Below are 13802 nucleotides of genomic sequence, written 5' to 3' on the forward strand. Positions count from 1 at the left end.
GATCATTGTCTTGTTGGAAGATAAATCTCCGTCCCAGTTTCAGGTCTTTTGCAGACTCCAACAGGTTTTCATCCAGAATGGTCCTGTATTTGGCTGCATCCATCTTCCCCTCAATTTTAACCATCTTCCCTGTCCCTGCTGAAGAAAAGCAGGCCCAAACCATGATGCTGCCACCACCATGTTTGACAGTGGGGATGGTGTGTTGAGGGTGATGAGCTGTGTTGCTTTTACGCCAAACATATCGTTTTGCATTGTGGCCAAAAAGTTCGATTTTGGTTTCATCTGACCAGAGCACCTTCTTCCACATGTTTGGGGTGTCTCCCAGGTGGCTTGTGGCAAACTTTAGACGAGACTTTTTATGGATATCTTTGAGAAATGGCTTTCTTCTTGCCACTCTTCCATAAAGGCCAGATTTGTGCAGTGTAAGACTGATTGTTGTCCTATGGACAGACTCTCCCACCTCAGCTGTAGTTCTCTGCAGTTCATCCAGAGTGATCATGGGCCTCTTGGCTGCATCTCTGATCAGTCTTCTCCTTGTCTGAGCTGAAAGTTTAGAGGGACGGCCAGGTCTTGGTAGATTTGCAGTGGTCTGATACTCCTTCCATTTCAAGATGATCGCTTGCACAGTGCTCCTTGGGATGTTTGAAGCTTGGGAAATCTTTTTGTATCCAAATCCGGCTTTAAACTTCTCCACAACAGTATTACGGACCTGCCTGGTGTGTTCCTTGGTCTTCATGATGCTCTCTGCGCTTTCAACAGAACCTTGAGACTATCACAGAGCAGGTGCATTTATACAGAGACTTGATTACACACAGGTGGATTCTATTTATCACCATCAGTCATTTAGGACAACATTGGATCATTCAGAGATCCTCGCTGAACTTCTGGAGTGAGTTTGCTGCACTGAAAGTAAAGGGGCCGAATAATTTTGCACGCCCCACTTTTCATTTTTTTATTAGTTAAAAAAGTTTCAAAAATCCAATAGATTTCGTTCCACTTCACAATTGTGTCCCACTTGTTGGTGATTCTTCACATAAAATAAAAAATGTATATCTTTATGTTTGAAGCCTGAAATGTGGCAAAAGGTTGAAAAGTTCAAGGGGGCCGAATACTTTCGCAAGGCACTGTATATATAAACATCTCTAGAAATGTAGTACTTAATTTAGTCAAGTAAGATATTTAGAGTATGTAACTATAATGTGGTATACTCTAAATAAATCCACTTGTACTGTTGGTTGTGCAAAATGATTGACCCTGGCCTGCTCTGATTTGCTTTTGAAAATGTATATTTTAAGCATGATAAGTCATATTATAAGATAACTCACATCAACAAGTGTATGTCAGCATCTGGCATTTGATAATGGTGTAAGAAGTAAGTAGTGAAATGAACAAAAAAACAACTTTTTCAGATTTGCTTCTTTGTTTTCCTTCATCCATTTTGTTGTTCCTTGCCTTTGTCTGGTTTTAATTGGATTTAAAAGCCATTTTTGGACATAATCATAGATTATGCATATTCCAGTAAATGATTGCCTTGTTAGTATGATTCATACAGTATGTACAAACAGATTGGCAATTTAAAGAATAATAAATAAATGTTTTTTTTTAGTGACACCTGCTGACAACTTTATAAAGAAATACTGTTTAGATAAAAACTTAATAAAAGCAATGTCATAAGAGTAACACTAATGCATTATTTATCTCTTTAGATGGACTGCTTCTGGGTTTTTACAATAAGATTTCCCTGTGTTCTGTGTATGTCTTATGCATTTCTCTGAATAAGTAATACTGAGACTTTTAAAATTCTGTATCATAGAAAAAAGATGCTTTCCCAATGCGGAACTAAATCACGTTTCATAACTCCATTTGTTCTCACATTTTAAGTGATCCAAGTGAATTCGTTTCCTAAATCCTTTAATATAAGGCTTGAAGACAAATACAAATATATCAGATAAAGGTCATGATTGACTCAGACATTATATAGATGAAAATCATGAACAGAATTGTGTAAGTAAATAATCTGTAATAATCATTTTACCTCTAATATTTTTTAGTTCTTATTGAATGAAGCAAGATGGAAATAGAAACTGCACAGAAGTTTAGTGAATCTGGCTTACTAGTAAGACCTCGTTAAGAATATTAAGTGCAATTCTGGTCACTTTAATACAAACAATATATTTCACTAGAATAAGTTCAGAGAAGAAAATATAGCTAATTTTTCAGCTCAAAGGAATGTCCTACTCTTATAGGTTAAAAAGACCTGAATATTTTTAGTCTTCTCTGCACAAGACAACAAGAGGACCTGAGTCAGAGAACTTAATTCTGTAGAGTTCTTCAGAATTAACAATGACATGACACATTAAGCAGAGGATCCAAATGGAAACTGCGAGGCTGTTCTTTACACAAAGTTGCCAAGGTCTGGAACAAACTACACTGGCTATATTTTTAGGCTGACGCCATAACTTCTTTAAAAAACAGCTGGATTAAATACCTGCACGAAACCAATTAACCTAGATTGGCCAAATGCCCTGCTTTCATGTGCTAAATTGTACTCTAATAACGATGCCTGCGAGAGTCATTTATTTCTCTGATGTGATAAGAAAATTCTGAATTCCTTCACAGATCCAGAAGTTCACCCCCAGAGTGAGGATTACTGGGGTCATGTCAATCCGATTGGACCTCGGGCCTGCTATGATGAAGGGAAGCGTGTAGCAGAAACCATGTGTTATGCTTACATGAAGCAGGTAAAATCACCTGATATCGGACAGATGTATAATGAAGTGAAAGGTTAAAATACTACAGATACTAAAATGAAAGAAGAAAAATAGCTATTTTGCATCTTTTGGTAATTCCAAGACCTTAAATTTCCTTTTGGGATTTTTTATGTCTGTGTAATTAAATACAGGTAAAAAGAGTATAAAGCATTCAAATGATTTTTTAAACAAAATATTACATTTGAGGTAATATTTGCTGTTAAAATACAAATGGGTTTTTTAGTTCAATATGTGAAAATTATTCAGTTATATCGACGCACTAGAGGTAAATTATGTAAAGGGTGTGCACACGTATACAACCAAGGTATTGGAATTTTTTTTGAAAAGTATTTTTCTTGAACATTTTCAGATTTTTAACCTAAATATTGTTGGTTACAAGATCTTATTACAGGTCCAAAAAGGTCTGAGGTGATTTGTCTTGATTTTAGCCTTTACATCAACAAAAGCTGAGATTTCAGTAAGGATTTGTAGACTATTGATATCCACTGTACGTCTCTGACAAAGAATTGTTAGTTTCATTGAATTATGAGAACTAGCATTCCTTGCTTTAATTAATGTATAAGTGAAATTGATCTCTATACTATTATTTTCCAAAAATGAATTTCCAGGGTCTAAGAGTAGGATATGTGTAATATTGTGCCACAAGGTCCAGTCAACCTTTTGTGCAGTAAACCACATATTGCCAAAAAGTGTATTGCTTACAACGTTCAGCTTTTTAGCTTTGAAGCAAATTATGTAAAAGACAAAAAGCAAACACACACAATGAGTTACAGCAAGGGAAAGAGACAATTGATCTTTTCCGTCAGTGCAAAATCAACAATAATATAGTTTTTAGCGATAAGAAGCAAATCTTAGAAAAGTATTCAGGCAATCTGAATGACAATTCCAAGAAAACATAGATGTTTATTCTTCATGGATGCTGACAGCATTATTAAGGAATTCCACATTTGTGCAGTGGATTATGCTGTGTATCATTAGCTTATTCAGTATCTTAAAAGCAATACTTATTTACCCTGCATGATTTGTTCTTGTTGGAATAATTATTTGAATTAATGGTGTTGAATATTTTATTTACAAAGATACTGTTTTACATTGTGATCTAATTTTATGTAAGTTATAAATGATTCATTATCTGAATTTACTATTAAACTAGCTCTTTCATTCCATGAATGCCTTGAATAATAACAGTGACCATGGCACTTAAAACACTTGACTTTATGGGATATTGAATTTTTTAAATTACCCATTGCACCATATCATAAGTTCCTGAAATACTTTATTGTATTTTGTTTGTTTATTAAAAAAATTCTGTCTACAGAAATCAAATTCCAAGAATCCATTGTTACCAGATTTGTCAGATTTCCCACCCTGTATGTATTTCCTTTTAATTTCCAAGGCTGTTCTAAATTAAATTTTAGAAACATAATTTTTTCTTCTCCTTTGTTTTGGAAACATACTGTAACAAGACTCATGAGAGATTTTATTTTTTAGGTAGATATGAAAAGTGTCAAATACTTGGAAATAGATATCAGGTTCAAAGAGGGAATGTGAATGTTACTTGTATTTACAACATTATAATCATAATCATCCACATCCTTTGAACGTTTGCTACTTCATACTTTGTTTTTAAGGTCAGTCTTAGGTGCTATTCTGCCTGAAATTTTATCTGTATTATGCCAAAATCTTTTTGGAGATTCACAGTTATATCTTTGGGTGAGTGATTGAATCATTTACCCAAATGTACAGTATACAGAAGCCACCATTCCATTAACTTTGATTATGGACACCACAGTCAGTACCCTGTGATGTACTGTGTTTTTAGCAATCAATGGATTTGTTGAGGTCAATACTCATTTTACCTTAGATCTGACTTTGTCCAAGATGAAATGGTACTGAATGTTTTGTTTCAGGCTACTTTAACTCCTAATTGCAGTGAAGATGATTTCCTGAGATTTTGCAAACTTGCTAAAGACTTTGTGGAACTGCCATCTGAGCAATAAAATACATGATTAAATTAACAGCATTTACTTTTAATTAATTTGTGTGGCATAAATACAGATGAATAAATGTGCTAAAAGAATGTTTCACACAGGTATATACCACAGAAGACATTAATGACAAGCACCATGTTACACAATGAACTGTGGTAATATGATTGATTCTATCTTAACAGATACCAAAATTCTGCTGGAGCTAAGACTGTCAAAAAACACTTAATCAGGTTCTGCTGGTATTTGTTTCCAGTCGTACATAGCGAAATGATGCATAAACTCCTACCTGGGATAATAAAAAATACATTTATAATTGATGTAGTATCCACTGATTGGAGACTTTCAAATGTAACACTAGAGGTATAAGAGGTATAAATTAGAACAAACTAGAAGAGTAGTTCACACTTTCTATTGCATGAAAAAAATGGCTTGCAATTGAAAACTTAAAGCAACATAAGAAGGAGAATAGGAAACACTTCTTCATTCAAAGAATTGTGAATACCTGGAATAATGGCCCTGCCAGGTAAATCAGGCCCCAATTCTTGACCCTAACCCTAACCCTACAAATTAGGCTGCATGTGAACATAAAAGAGTTTCCAAAAAAGAAAGGAAGTTTGAAACTTAATTGGGCTAATCTCTAATCTTGTTGGAAACAGGCACTAAGTTTGGAAGATAATAATTGCTTACTGTGCTCTAATCTTTTCTTCAGAAGTGTTTTTCATTTCACCTAAGAGATGTTTTTCTAGGTAGACTGTGCATAATGTAGGACTAATCCAAAGGGAAAAGAAGAATTTAAAGGAATCTTTTCAATGCAGAGAAAGATTCAGAACAGTCTTGCCCTTTTGTTTTAGTGAGAATGAGGTTTTGACATTTTGAAAAAGCTATAAGCATGACACAAGACCTTTTAGTATGACACAAAAGAAATTTTGCTGGCCAGGGAAGACATTAAGTGGTGTTTTGAAGAAGAGATTCAAATAGGTGTATTTAACAATTCTTTTTTGCTCACAGAAGTAATCTTTCTCACACCATTTTAGTGTCCTGTTTAGTATTTTCAGTTTTATATATATCCTGTTTTTATCAAAGCTGTTTCTCCTCATAAATGTTCCGTGTAGTAGGACTTTGATTGGGTTCGCTGCAGGCTGTCATCAGACCTCCAGCTTGTGATGGAATGTATGCCTTTACAACATAGAAGACACAAAAATTACTTCAACCCTAAATCATAAAATTGGATCTGGGAGAACTAAGTTCATGTATACTTTACAGAGCCACAACATAAACAGTGCACACAGCTTATTAAGAAAACCATGTGTAATATTCTTAAAAACAGTTAACCATTTTATGTCTTTCATGACAATTTAGGGGCATTATAGAGAAAAATAATTGTAATCATAGGTTTTTCAAAAAGGTTCCTTCATCACATTTTCAGATAACAGAAAGCTGCAATATTAATCCAAAGTAATGGCCTAATTATTGAATTAAATTATACAGAAAATATATATTCCTACATAGAATTAAATGCACTGCACTCATACCCTGGTATAAGGACGTTCGGTATACTGATTTTCGCTAATCCGAACATAAAGAATTTGTACCTTGTAATTTGTGATGAGGACAAAATTTCGCTAATCCAATTTAATTTTGAATTTTAATCTAATTTTGAAGTTCAAAAGTGACGACTTTGGCCCAGAACCTTCTGCGAACATTTGAATTCAGCACCACTGAACAGCTGTTTTTTTCTGCGCATGTGCAAGACATTATGGTTAAGGACGCCATTAGGCAGCAGTGCTTTGTCTACGATCACAGCAAAAGCTTGTGCTCTTAATTCCAAAGTGTTTTTTTGTGTGTGTTTGTTTTGTAGTTGCTGTTCATTATGGGCCCTAAGGAAGAGAAAAAGATTCTTTAGCGGAATAGTTGACAACAATATGCACATTTATGCACTATTACGAAAGAATGAAAAATGTAAATATGATATCATTAATTATTTTACAGCTATAGTTAGCTTGTTTGTGTAGAACTGCATTGTTCCCTAAGCTTGGTATAATGGTCTGTATGGTATTGTATGTTTAAAGTGTTTTTTTTGAGCAGGGTGGAATTTCCCTATAAGAAATAATGGAATTTTTATTTTTGATTTTCAATCTCCCGCCTTCTGAACAGATTTTCAGGAACGAATTAGATTTGGATATGAGTGTATTCCATGTTAAAAGTTGTACTGTTATTTTTTTGTTTTTAAGTAGTTTCTGAAAACAACACTACATTACTAGATTTTCAAGACTTTCCTTTATTGAGCAATTTCACTTAAGAGAGTTATTCCACATAATAGAGTATGGTTATTTATCTTTGTATTGATCAAAAAGAAAAGGCATTTTTATATGGGACTGAGGAAAAAGATAAGTGGTAACTTTTTCTTGTGTATTCTAAAAGTACTTTCCAATCAATGCATCAGATAATAGCTCTCCTGTAATAAAGTGCTATTTTTTAGCTTTGATTGCATAATATCTGAATTTTATGTTCTTCTGAGGAGATTTAAATTGGTACTTACAATAGGATATTGAATGCACCAATTGCCATTCTTTCATTGCAAAATAGTGACTTATCTTCGGAAAAAATTGGTTGTTCTGTGAAAGTTAAAAGACTATTAAAGAGGTGAGGTCATGATTAGTAACGGGATAAATGTGAACATCGTGATGCTCAGAGCATGCTCAAAATAATTTTAGAGTCAATTTTAGAGACGTTAATTCCGTTCTGAGAAGTGAAAAAGAGTACAAAATTGATATTGTGAAGCGTTTTTTCTGGTATGTGGAGGAGAGAGGGAGAAGAGAGGTATGAGGGATAGGGAAAATAAAGATGAAAAGGTACAGTATGAGGGTAGGTAAAGTGTGGATAATAAGATGGACATGTGGGAAAAACATTCCATAGGGAACTACTGAATGTTGCAATCTGTAAATGGAGAGTTTAAAAATGGCTTACTGGTCGCTGAGTACTGATAGGGATCTGTGAAGCAAGTGTAATGATAATTTTGGCCACTAATTCTAGTATGGGAATCTTTGAATATGTGTGAAAGGACACAGACAAAATGTGAGTGTATTCATGGTCAGGGGAGGCCAAAGGGATGTCTTATTGGCATGGAAAGTTCTTTGATTCTTGTTGCTGTAACATATTTCCTTAAACCAGAGGTGTCACACATATAGTTTGGATACAGACATCCATAGATCAAAAATAGATTCTTGAAAATAGTAATAAGGCCCTACCAATCTTTGGTAATAAGCTGTTACTGAAAAAGAAAAATATAAAGAGTCAAGTGGTTCAAGAGAGGTAGAGAAGTTTGTATTTCTTTGTAGAACTACATGGAAAAACCAACATGCTTAATTTCAGTACAACAGATAGATGGACCAAAGAGCAAATTAATAGTTGAGAACGGAATACTTTGCTGTTTTTTTACTGCACATATGTATTGCTTTTGTCAATTTTGTCTTCCACTTAAAAACAGTAAACCTCTGCTAAAACCAGGCAAGCTTCTCATCTGTTATCACAGAAACTGTTATGCTATTCTTGTCAGTCCCTCAAACAGAGTTTAAGGGTGATAATGATGACTAATGATCATTAATCATTTCTGTAGGTGACCAATTCAAATAATTTTGCACTTATCCCTTGATTTACAGAGGTAACAAAATCCTTTAAAATGTTAAAAAATACCAAATAAAACATATAATTTTAAATTCCCAGTGCTTTTACGTGTGCAAGCTTACAGCTTGTTCCTGTGGTGAAAAAAATCTCCCTATATTAGTCATTGTTACTCAGTACTTAAGAGTATTGAATTGTCAAAATATGAACACTTTTACATGTTTATGATAATTAGCCCATTTTCATTTTTTTAATTAAAGCTTTGTTATCCTCTGGAAGAAATATATTTTGCGGCATAATCTAATACAACAATAAAATAATGAAGACAGACATTACCAACAAAGAAGCTGATATACAGTAATAGTGTTACAGGGTTACTTTATGTTGCTTGAAAGAGATATTCCAGCAGGGATGAAAGATTTTCACTCCATATAATGCTCTTGGCCTTCTTTACAGCCCTTTGTTTGTAGAGGGTATTTACAGTAAGTATATTTGATTTGACCCAATTATTTTGCTTCATATTTTCACTAAATTTTCCAACTTATTACAATTGAGAGTACTGATGTGAGACAATATGTTTAGACACTTCCAATAAATAACTTATAGAAAAAGGTTAAAATAATTATATTTACCTTTATATTGCTGAGTTTCCTTAGAAAAAAGGGTCTGAATTGGCCTTTTTTATAAGCGGCACCACAACTTGTGTCCCATCCAGGTTTTTGTCTATGACCAGTCCCAAGTACATGTAGTCTTTGACATTTTCTACAGTCTGAGCAATTTCTACAGTCAACAGTATGTTGGAGGGGTGTTGCACTTTTCCTAAAATAAATGTCTTGAAAACAAAGGCTTTGGTTATCAAACTTCAAAGAGTACTCCACATACCGTTTAGTAAAATCATTTAGAATGGCACCATGATAATTTTCTGAGTCTTTTAATTAGCTGATAAGGGCTGTCATCTGCAAATGTAATGAGATATGTTATCTGTGCGTTTGCTCTTACAATATTTTGTGCAGGAGAACAAAAGTAGGGGAGACAAGCCACAGCCCAGTAGTGATCCATTGGGAGTGTAGCAAATGTCAGATAGTCATTTCCCCCATTTGACCCATTACCTGTTTGTTAAGAAGTCTAGGATCCATCTTACAAAGTTACAGTTTCAATTGAAGTTGTAGTGCAAGCAGGGGTGGATATATTCAAAAATCAACAAATAAGATCAGTTGCAGGAACATTCATTCTCGTAAAATGTTTGCTGACCTTTGGAATAGCCAGTATTATAGGTAAGAACCTGCCATATACAGGTCTGTGCATGTTTATTTCTTAGGAGTTTGATGTTTCAAATTATGTTTTGGCTGAGACGTGTGTTGAGGGCTCATCAATGAAAAAGACCAAATTTTAAATGCTTTGTGTTAGAATCTCATTGTGGCATAAATGATGAAGTTTGAGAAGCTGTGAGAAACGGAAGAGTTACTCATATGTTTAGGATCGAAAGGGCCATAAAGGAGCTAATTCGCAGATGTGGGTTTAGTGGGCTTTGAATATTTACTCCCAGATGTTAATAGAAAACATACTGTAAATCTTAGGCATAAAAGGCCTTATTAAGAGTGGTGGATCGATTAAAAGTGTATTTTGATAGATGGTTGGAATTTGAACTGATTTGGGAATTCAATGCAGTTCTCACCTGTAATGTCAAGAAACGGTGCCAGTATAGTAATTTCATCCATCCAACATACTTGTTAGAATAACTTGATCTAGTTCTGGCACCTGTGCCCACACTGTTGACATGATGGTAGAAATGGTTGTTAAAAGAAAATATATTCCATTTGAGAACCAGTTCAGCTTGTCTGATAAGGCTGTAACTGATAGGAATTGGGAAAAACAGATTACTAGTTGTTAAAGATGTGCTTGAAAACAGTGAGAATATTGTTTTGGGGATTTGTATAGAGATGTGATGTCTACGGTGAAGCTAAGGCATTCTGAAACACTAACAGCTGTCTGATAAGCTGTCTGATATGTGAAGAGTGTTATTAGTATTATGTATGTATGGAGGGAGACACTCAACAGGTAGTCTTAATAAGCTGTCAAATAAAGCAGGCATTGTTTTGTATCTAAAAGTGTCCGGTTTGTGGAACTTGAGATGCAGGGAGACTTGTGATGCCTGTGGGTGCTCAACATAGCAGAAGCATCACCACCATCTATTGTAATCTTACCAGATCTCAGATGCTAAGCAAAGATGGGCCTGATCAGTACTGGGATGAGAGTCCTCTGAGAAAATTAAAGTCGGACTTTACGTGCTGCTGACGGAACAGTGGGTGACATTCTTCCTTCTGAAAATCAGTTACTTTTAATGGTGACCTGGTAGATTCCTATGCAGGGTTGCAGAGTCTGTACGATGTGCAATAAGTGTACCACCCATATGTGTAGTGCTTAGCATCCTTTGCAATGAAACAAAGTTTTTATAAATGACCAAAAACACAAAAGGAATACAGTTGGTAAGGAAAATATGCCCCGTTAAAACGTTAAGAGTTGTTTTAAGCATGTACAGAGATTTGTTGGACACGTTTGCTCATACTAATATTGCCTTCCTTTTTCACCAATAGGAAGGAGTGGAGGTGCGGGTTGCAAGAATATTTAACACTTTTGGTTCTCGAATGCACATGAATGATGGCCGCGTGGTGAGCAACTTCATTCTGCAAGCACTTCAAGGAGAGCCCCTTACAGTACGTATCAATGTACAGGTGCAAAGCATTTATTTAATTATTTAATGTATTTTTTAAAGTTTTAAAGAACTAAGATTAATCTTGTGGAAATGTGCATTAAATGAGAACACTGCCTTCTTAATGTTCTTTATAAAAATCTATATATATATAATAGATCTATAGTGGCAAAGATGTCCTTTGTAAGAATGTTTACAAAGGTCCTTTTGTTGGGGGAATTAACGGAACGAATGGAAGAGTACTTAATGAATATTGTTTTTAATGTTTCTAAGCTCTGTCCCTGTCTTTGGTTTAGACCCAACCAGGAGTATATTTAGCAGACATATTTTCATCTAGAGTCAGACACCTGCCATGCTGTTGAAAGGTTTCACAAATTCTGTATGCAATCCTTTTTACTGTACAGGAAACAAGTTTCAGAGTTTTTAACTGTGGCATTATGTATCTGTTTTTTCATAATTAATCACAAGCACACATTCATTATATTTTCAACCGTGATATTTTTAGCCATGAAATAATGACATGCTGTGCAAAAGCTGACCTTCAAGGTGATTAAGGGTGATTTGCAGAGTTAATTTAAATGTTGGATTATTTAAATTGGATTTAAATATTTTGTTTAAATCAGATGTTAAGATTTGTAAGTGCTGTATTTGAACCTCAAAGCCACATTTGTATTTGTTTTTTTAGGTTTATGGCACAGGATCTCAAACAAGGGCCTTTCAGTATGTCAGGTGAGCATTCCTAAAGCATTACTATACTATTGAATAGATACCTTTTCAACACTGGCAATATTTTATAAGAGAAGTGGTTAAAAATCTAAATCTAAAAGGAATTTTCAGTTAACCACTGTTTCAACCCAGAAAACATAGGTTTTATACATATGACCTAAAAAAGAATTCAGAAAGAAAAATGTAAATATAATACTACACTGAAGTAAAATGAACACAGCATCTCTAGTGTCTCCATGCATTCTTTATAGATCATAATTTCAAAAGGAAAGGCAACAGTATTGCTATAATAATCCATTAGATGAACTGTAATGTAATGTGAAAAGGCCACAAAAGGGAAAGGTAGATTATTTATTTATTTCTTAGAATTTGTCAAGATGTGGTATGCAAACAGTATCATACAATTCCCTGTTCCCCTTCACATGTTCAGACTGAAACACATGGCTCCCGCTGATAAGCAAAGGACTTCTGTACAATAACACATTTGTTTGGCATACTGACTGACTGCCCTCAGGGATTGTTTTCTACAGCAAGAAGAATTGATGCTATCCGTAAAAATGACATTTTAATCCTGCAGATGTCTTAATTCTTTAAATAAATCCACTTTTTACAAATGTTTTTGGTAATAAGATGTATTAAGAACTTAATTCTATAATCACTAGTTAAAACCCCAGGATACTTCTTAAATTTTCAGGAATAAACATTTCTGTAATTAATCAAGAACCAATCTGTTGTTTCTGTATATACTGTAAATAGGAAGGAACATTAAGGTTTGTTTTTTATATTCATGGAATTAAATGGAAGGAATGGTTCCAATTTATGAATTACTTCCTAGTAAGCATTTTACGTATTTTTAATGGCTGAATTTTGGTTATTAAATTTAAAGCTGTCAAAATATGTGAACAACTCAGCCTCTACTCATATCTGTCACTGTGTCTTGCTTTACCAGACTCTCACCCACCTGCCGAATGTATTTCCTTTAAGCAGTATCACAGATTTTTTTTTAAAGCTTAATTAAAATTACATTTTTTGAGTCAACACATTGGAAGATATTATTATAATTATAGAGAAATTAAGAATCTCAATACCACGATGTTGAATATAAATAAATGTGTATTCTATTGAAACTGACAGAACTCTAGCCGAAAGAGGGTACTCTAGTACCCTCTGTACTTCATTTCTGTTATCTTATGTTTTCTTTGATAATTACTTTGATAATTACTGATCAGTCATAAAGTTGACATCCCCCCACACAGGTTTTATCTTTCCATGTATATTTTGAGTACACTCAGACTTCTGTTCTCATAATAAAATCTGTTCAAAACAGTGTCATGCCTCTTTCACTATAGACAGTTTTGTCACAGTTGTATTATCTGAAGGTCAAGGCTAATCATTTTATTAAGTGTAGAAAATGAGAATTTGATCATTTTAAACATACAACCATTTTCAGAAAGCTGCATGTTACTGGTAAGGGTCAAAGGAGCCTCTGCCAGAAGCACAGAGCACAAGGTGGGATTGCACCCTAGACACACACACACATAGGAACATTTTCTAGACACCACTTATCCCAAACTGCTTGGTGCAGTGAGACTGGAGCTCCTGTCAGAAGCCCACAAAAACAAATGTGCAAATTTTATTAGAAATATTTGTATACCTAATGTATCCATCAGTGGAAGCAGAGCTGTGTTGTTATTTTTCCAATATAAACTTTTAATGCAACAAGCAGTTCCATATGTAATGGAAGATTGTGACATTGCATTGATGGGATTATTTGTATTTTTCAGTAATTGAGTTCAGGGTATTTCAAAGAAAGAAATCTCAATGTTAATGTGAAAATATTGTGGTGTGTGTCTGTTGTCTGTATTGATTGATGTCTCCTCTGAAGTATAGATCTTAGTCTTTTAAATCTGATATTTCGCTTACTAGGAGAATCATTTTCATCGTGTAATTACATGAACAGTTTACACTGCCGGTATAGATCAA

At 34.3% G+C, this 13802-nt stretch overlaps 1 protein-coding gene across 2 annotated transcripts in view; it reads left to right on the forward strand.

Moving 5' to 3' along the window:
- uxs1 (UDP-glucuronate decarboxylase 1) overlaps positions 1–13802 on the forward strand; it is a 45474-nt gene that overhangs the window by 21514 nt on the left and 10158 nt on the right. For both annotated transcript variants that reach the window (XR_015924972.1, XM_088597400.1), the window contains exons 9-11: positions 2620–2741; positions 10978–11097; positions 11779–11822. Coding sequence is in view for 1 of the 2 variants with exons in the window: in XM_088597400.1 (XP_088453526.1) it covers positions 2620–2741; positions 10978–11097; positions 11779–11822 (286 nt within the window). In the remaining variant the exon portion in view is untranslated. The remainder of the gene's footprint in view (positions 1–2619; positions 2742–10977; positions 11098–11778; positions 11823–13802) is intronic.

Source organism: Lepisosteus platostomus, chromosome 2, assembly GCF_059453375.1.
Source record: "Lepisosteus platostomus isolate fLepPlt1 chromosome 2, fLepPlt1.hap1, whole genome shotgun sequence".
Lineage (NCBI taxonomy): Eukaryota > Metazoa > Chordata > Actinopteri > Semionotiformes > Lepisosteidae > Lepisosteus > Lepisosteus platostomus.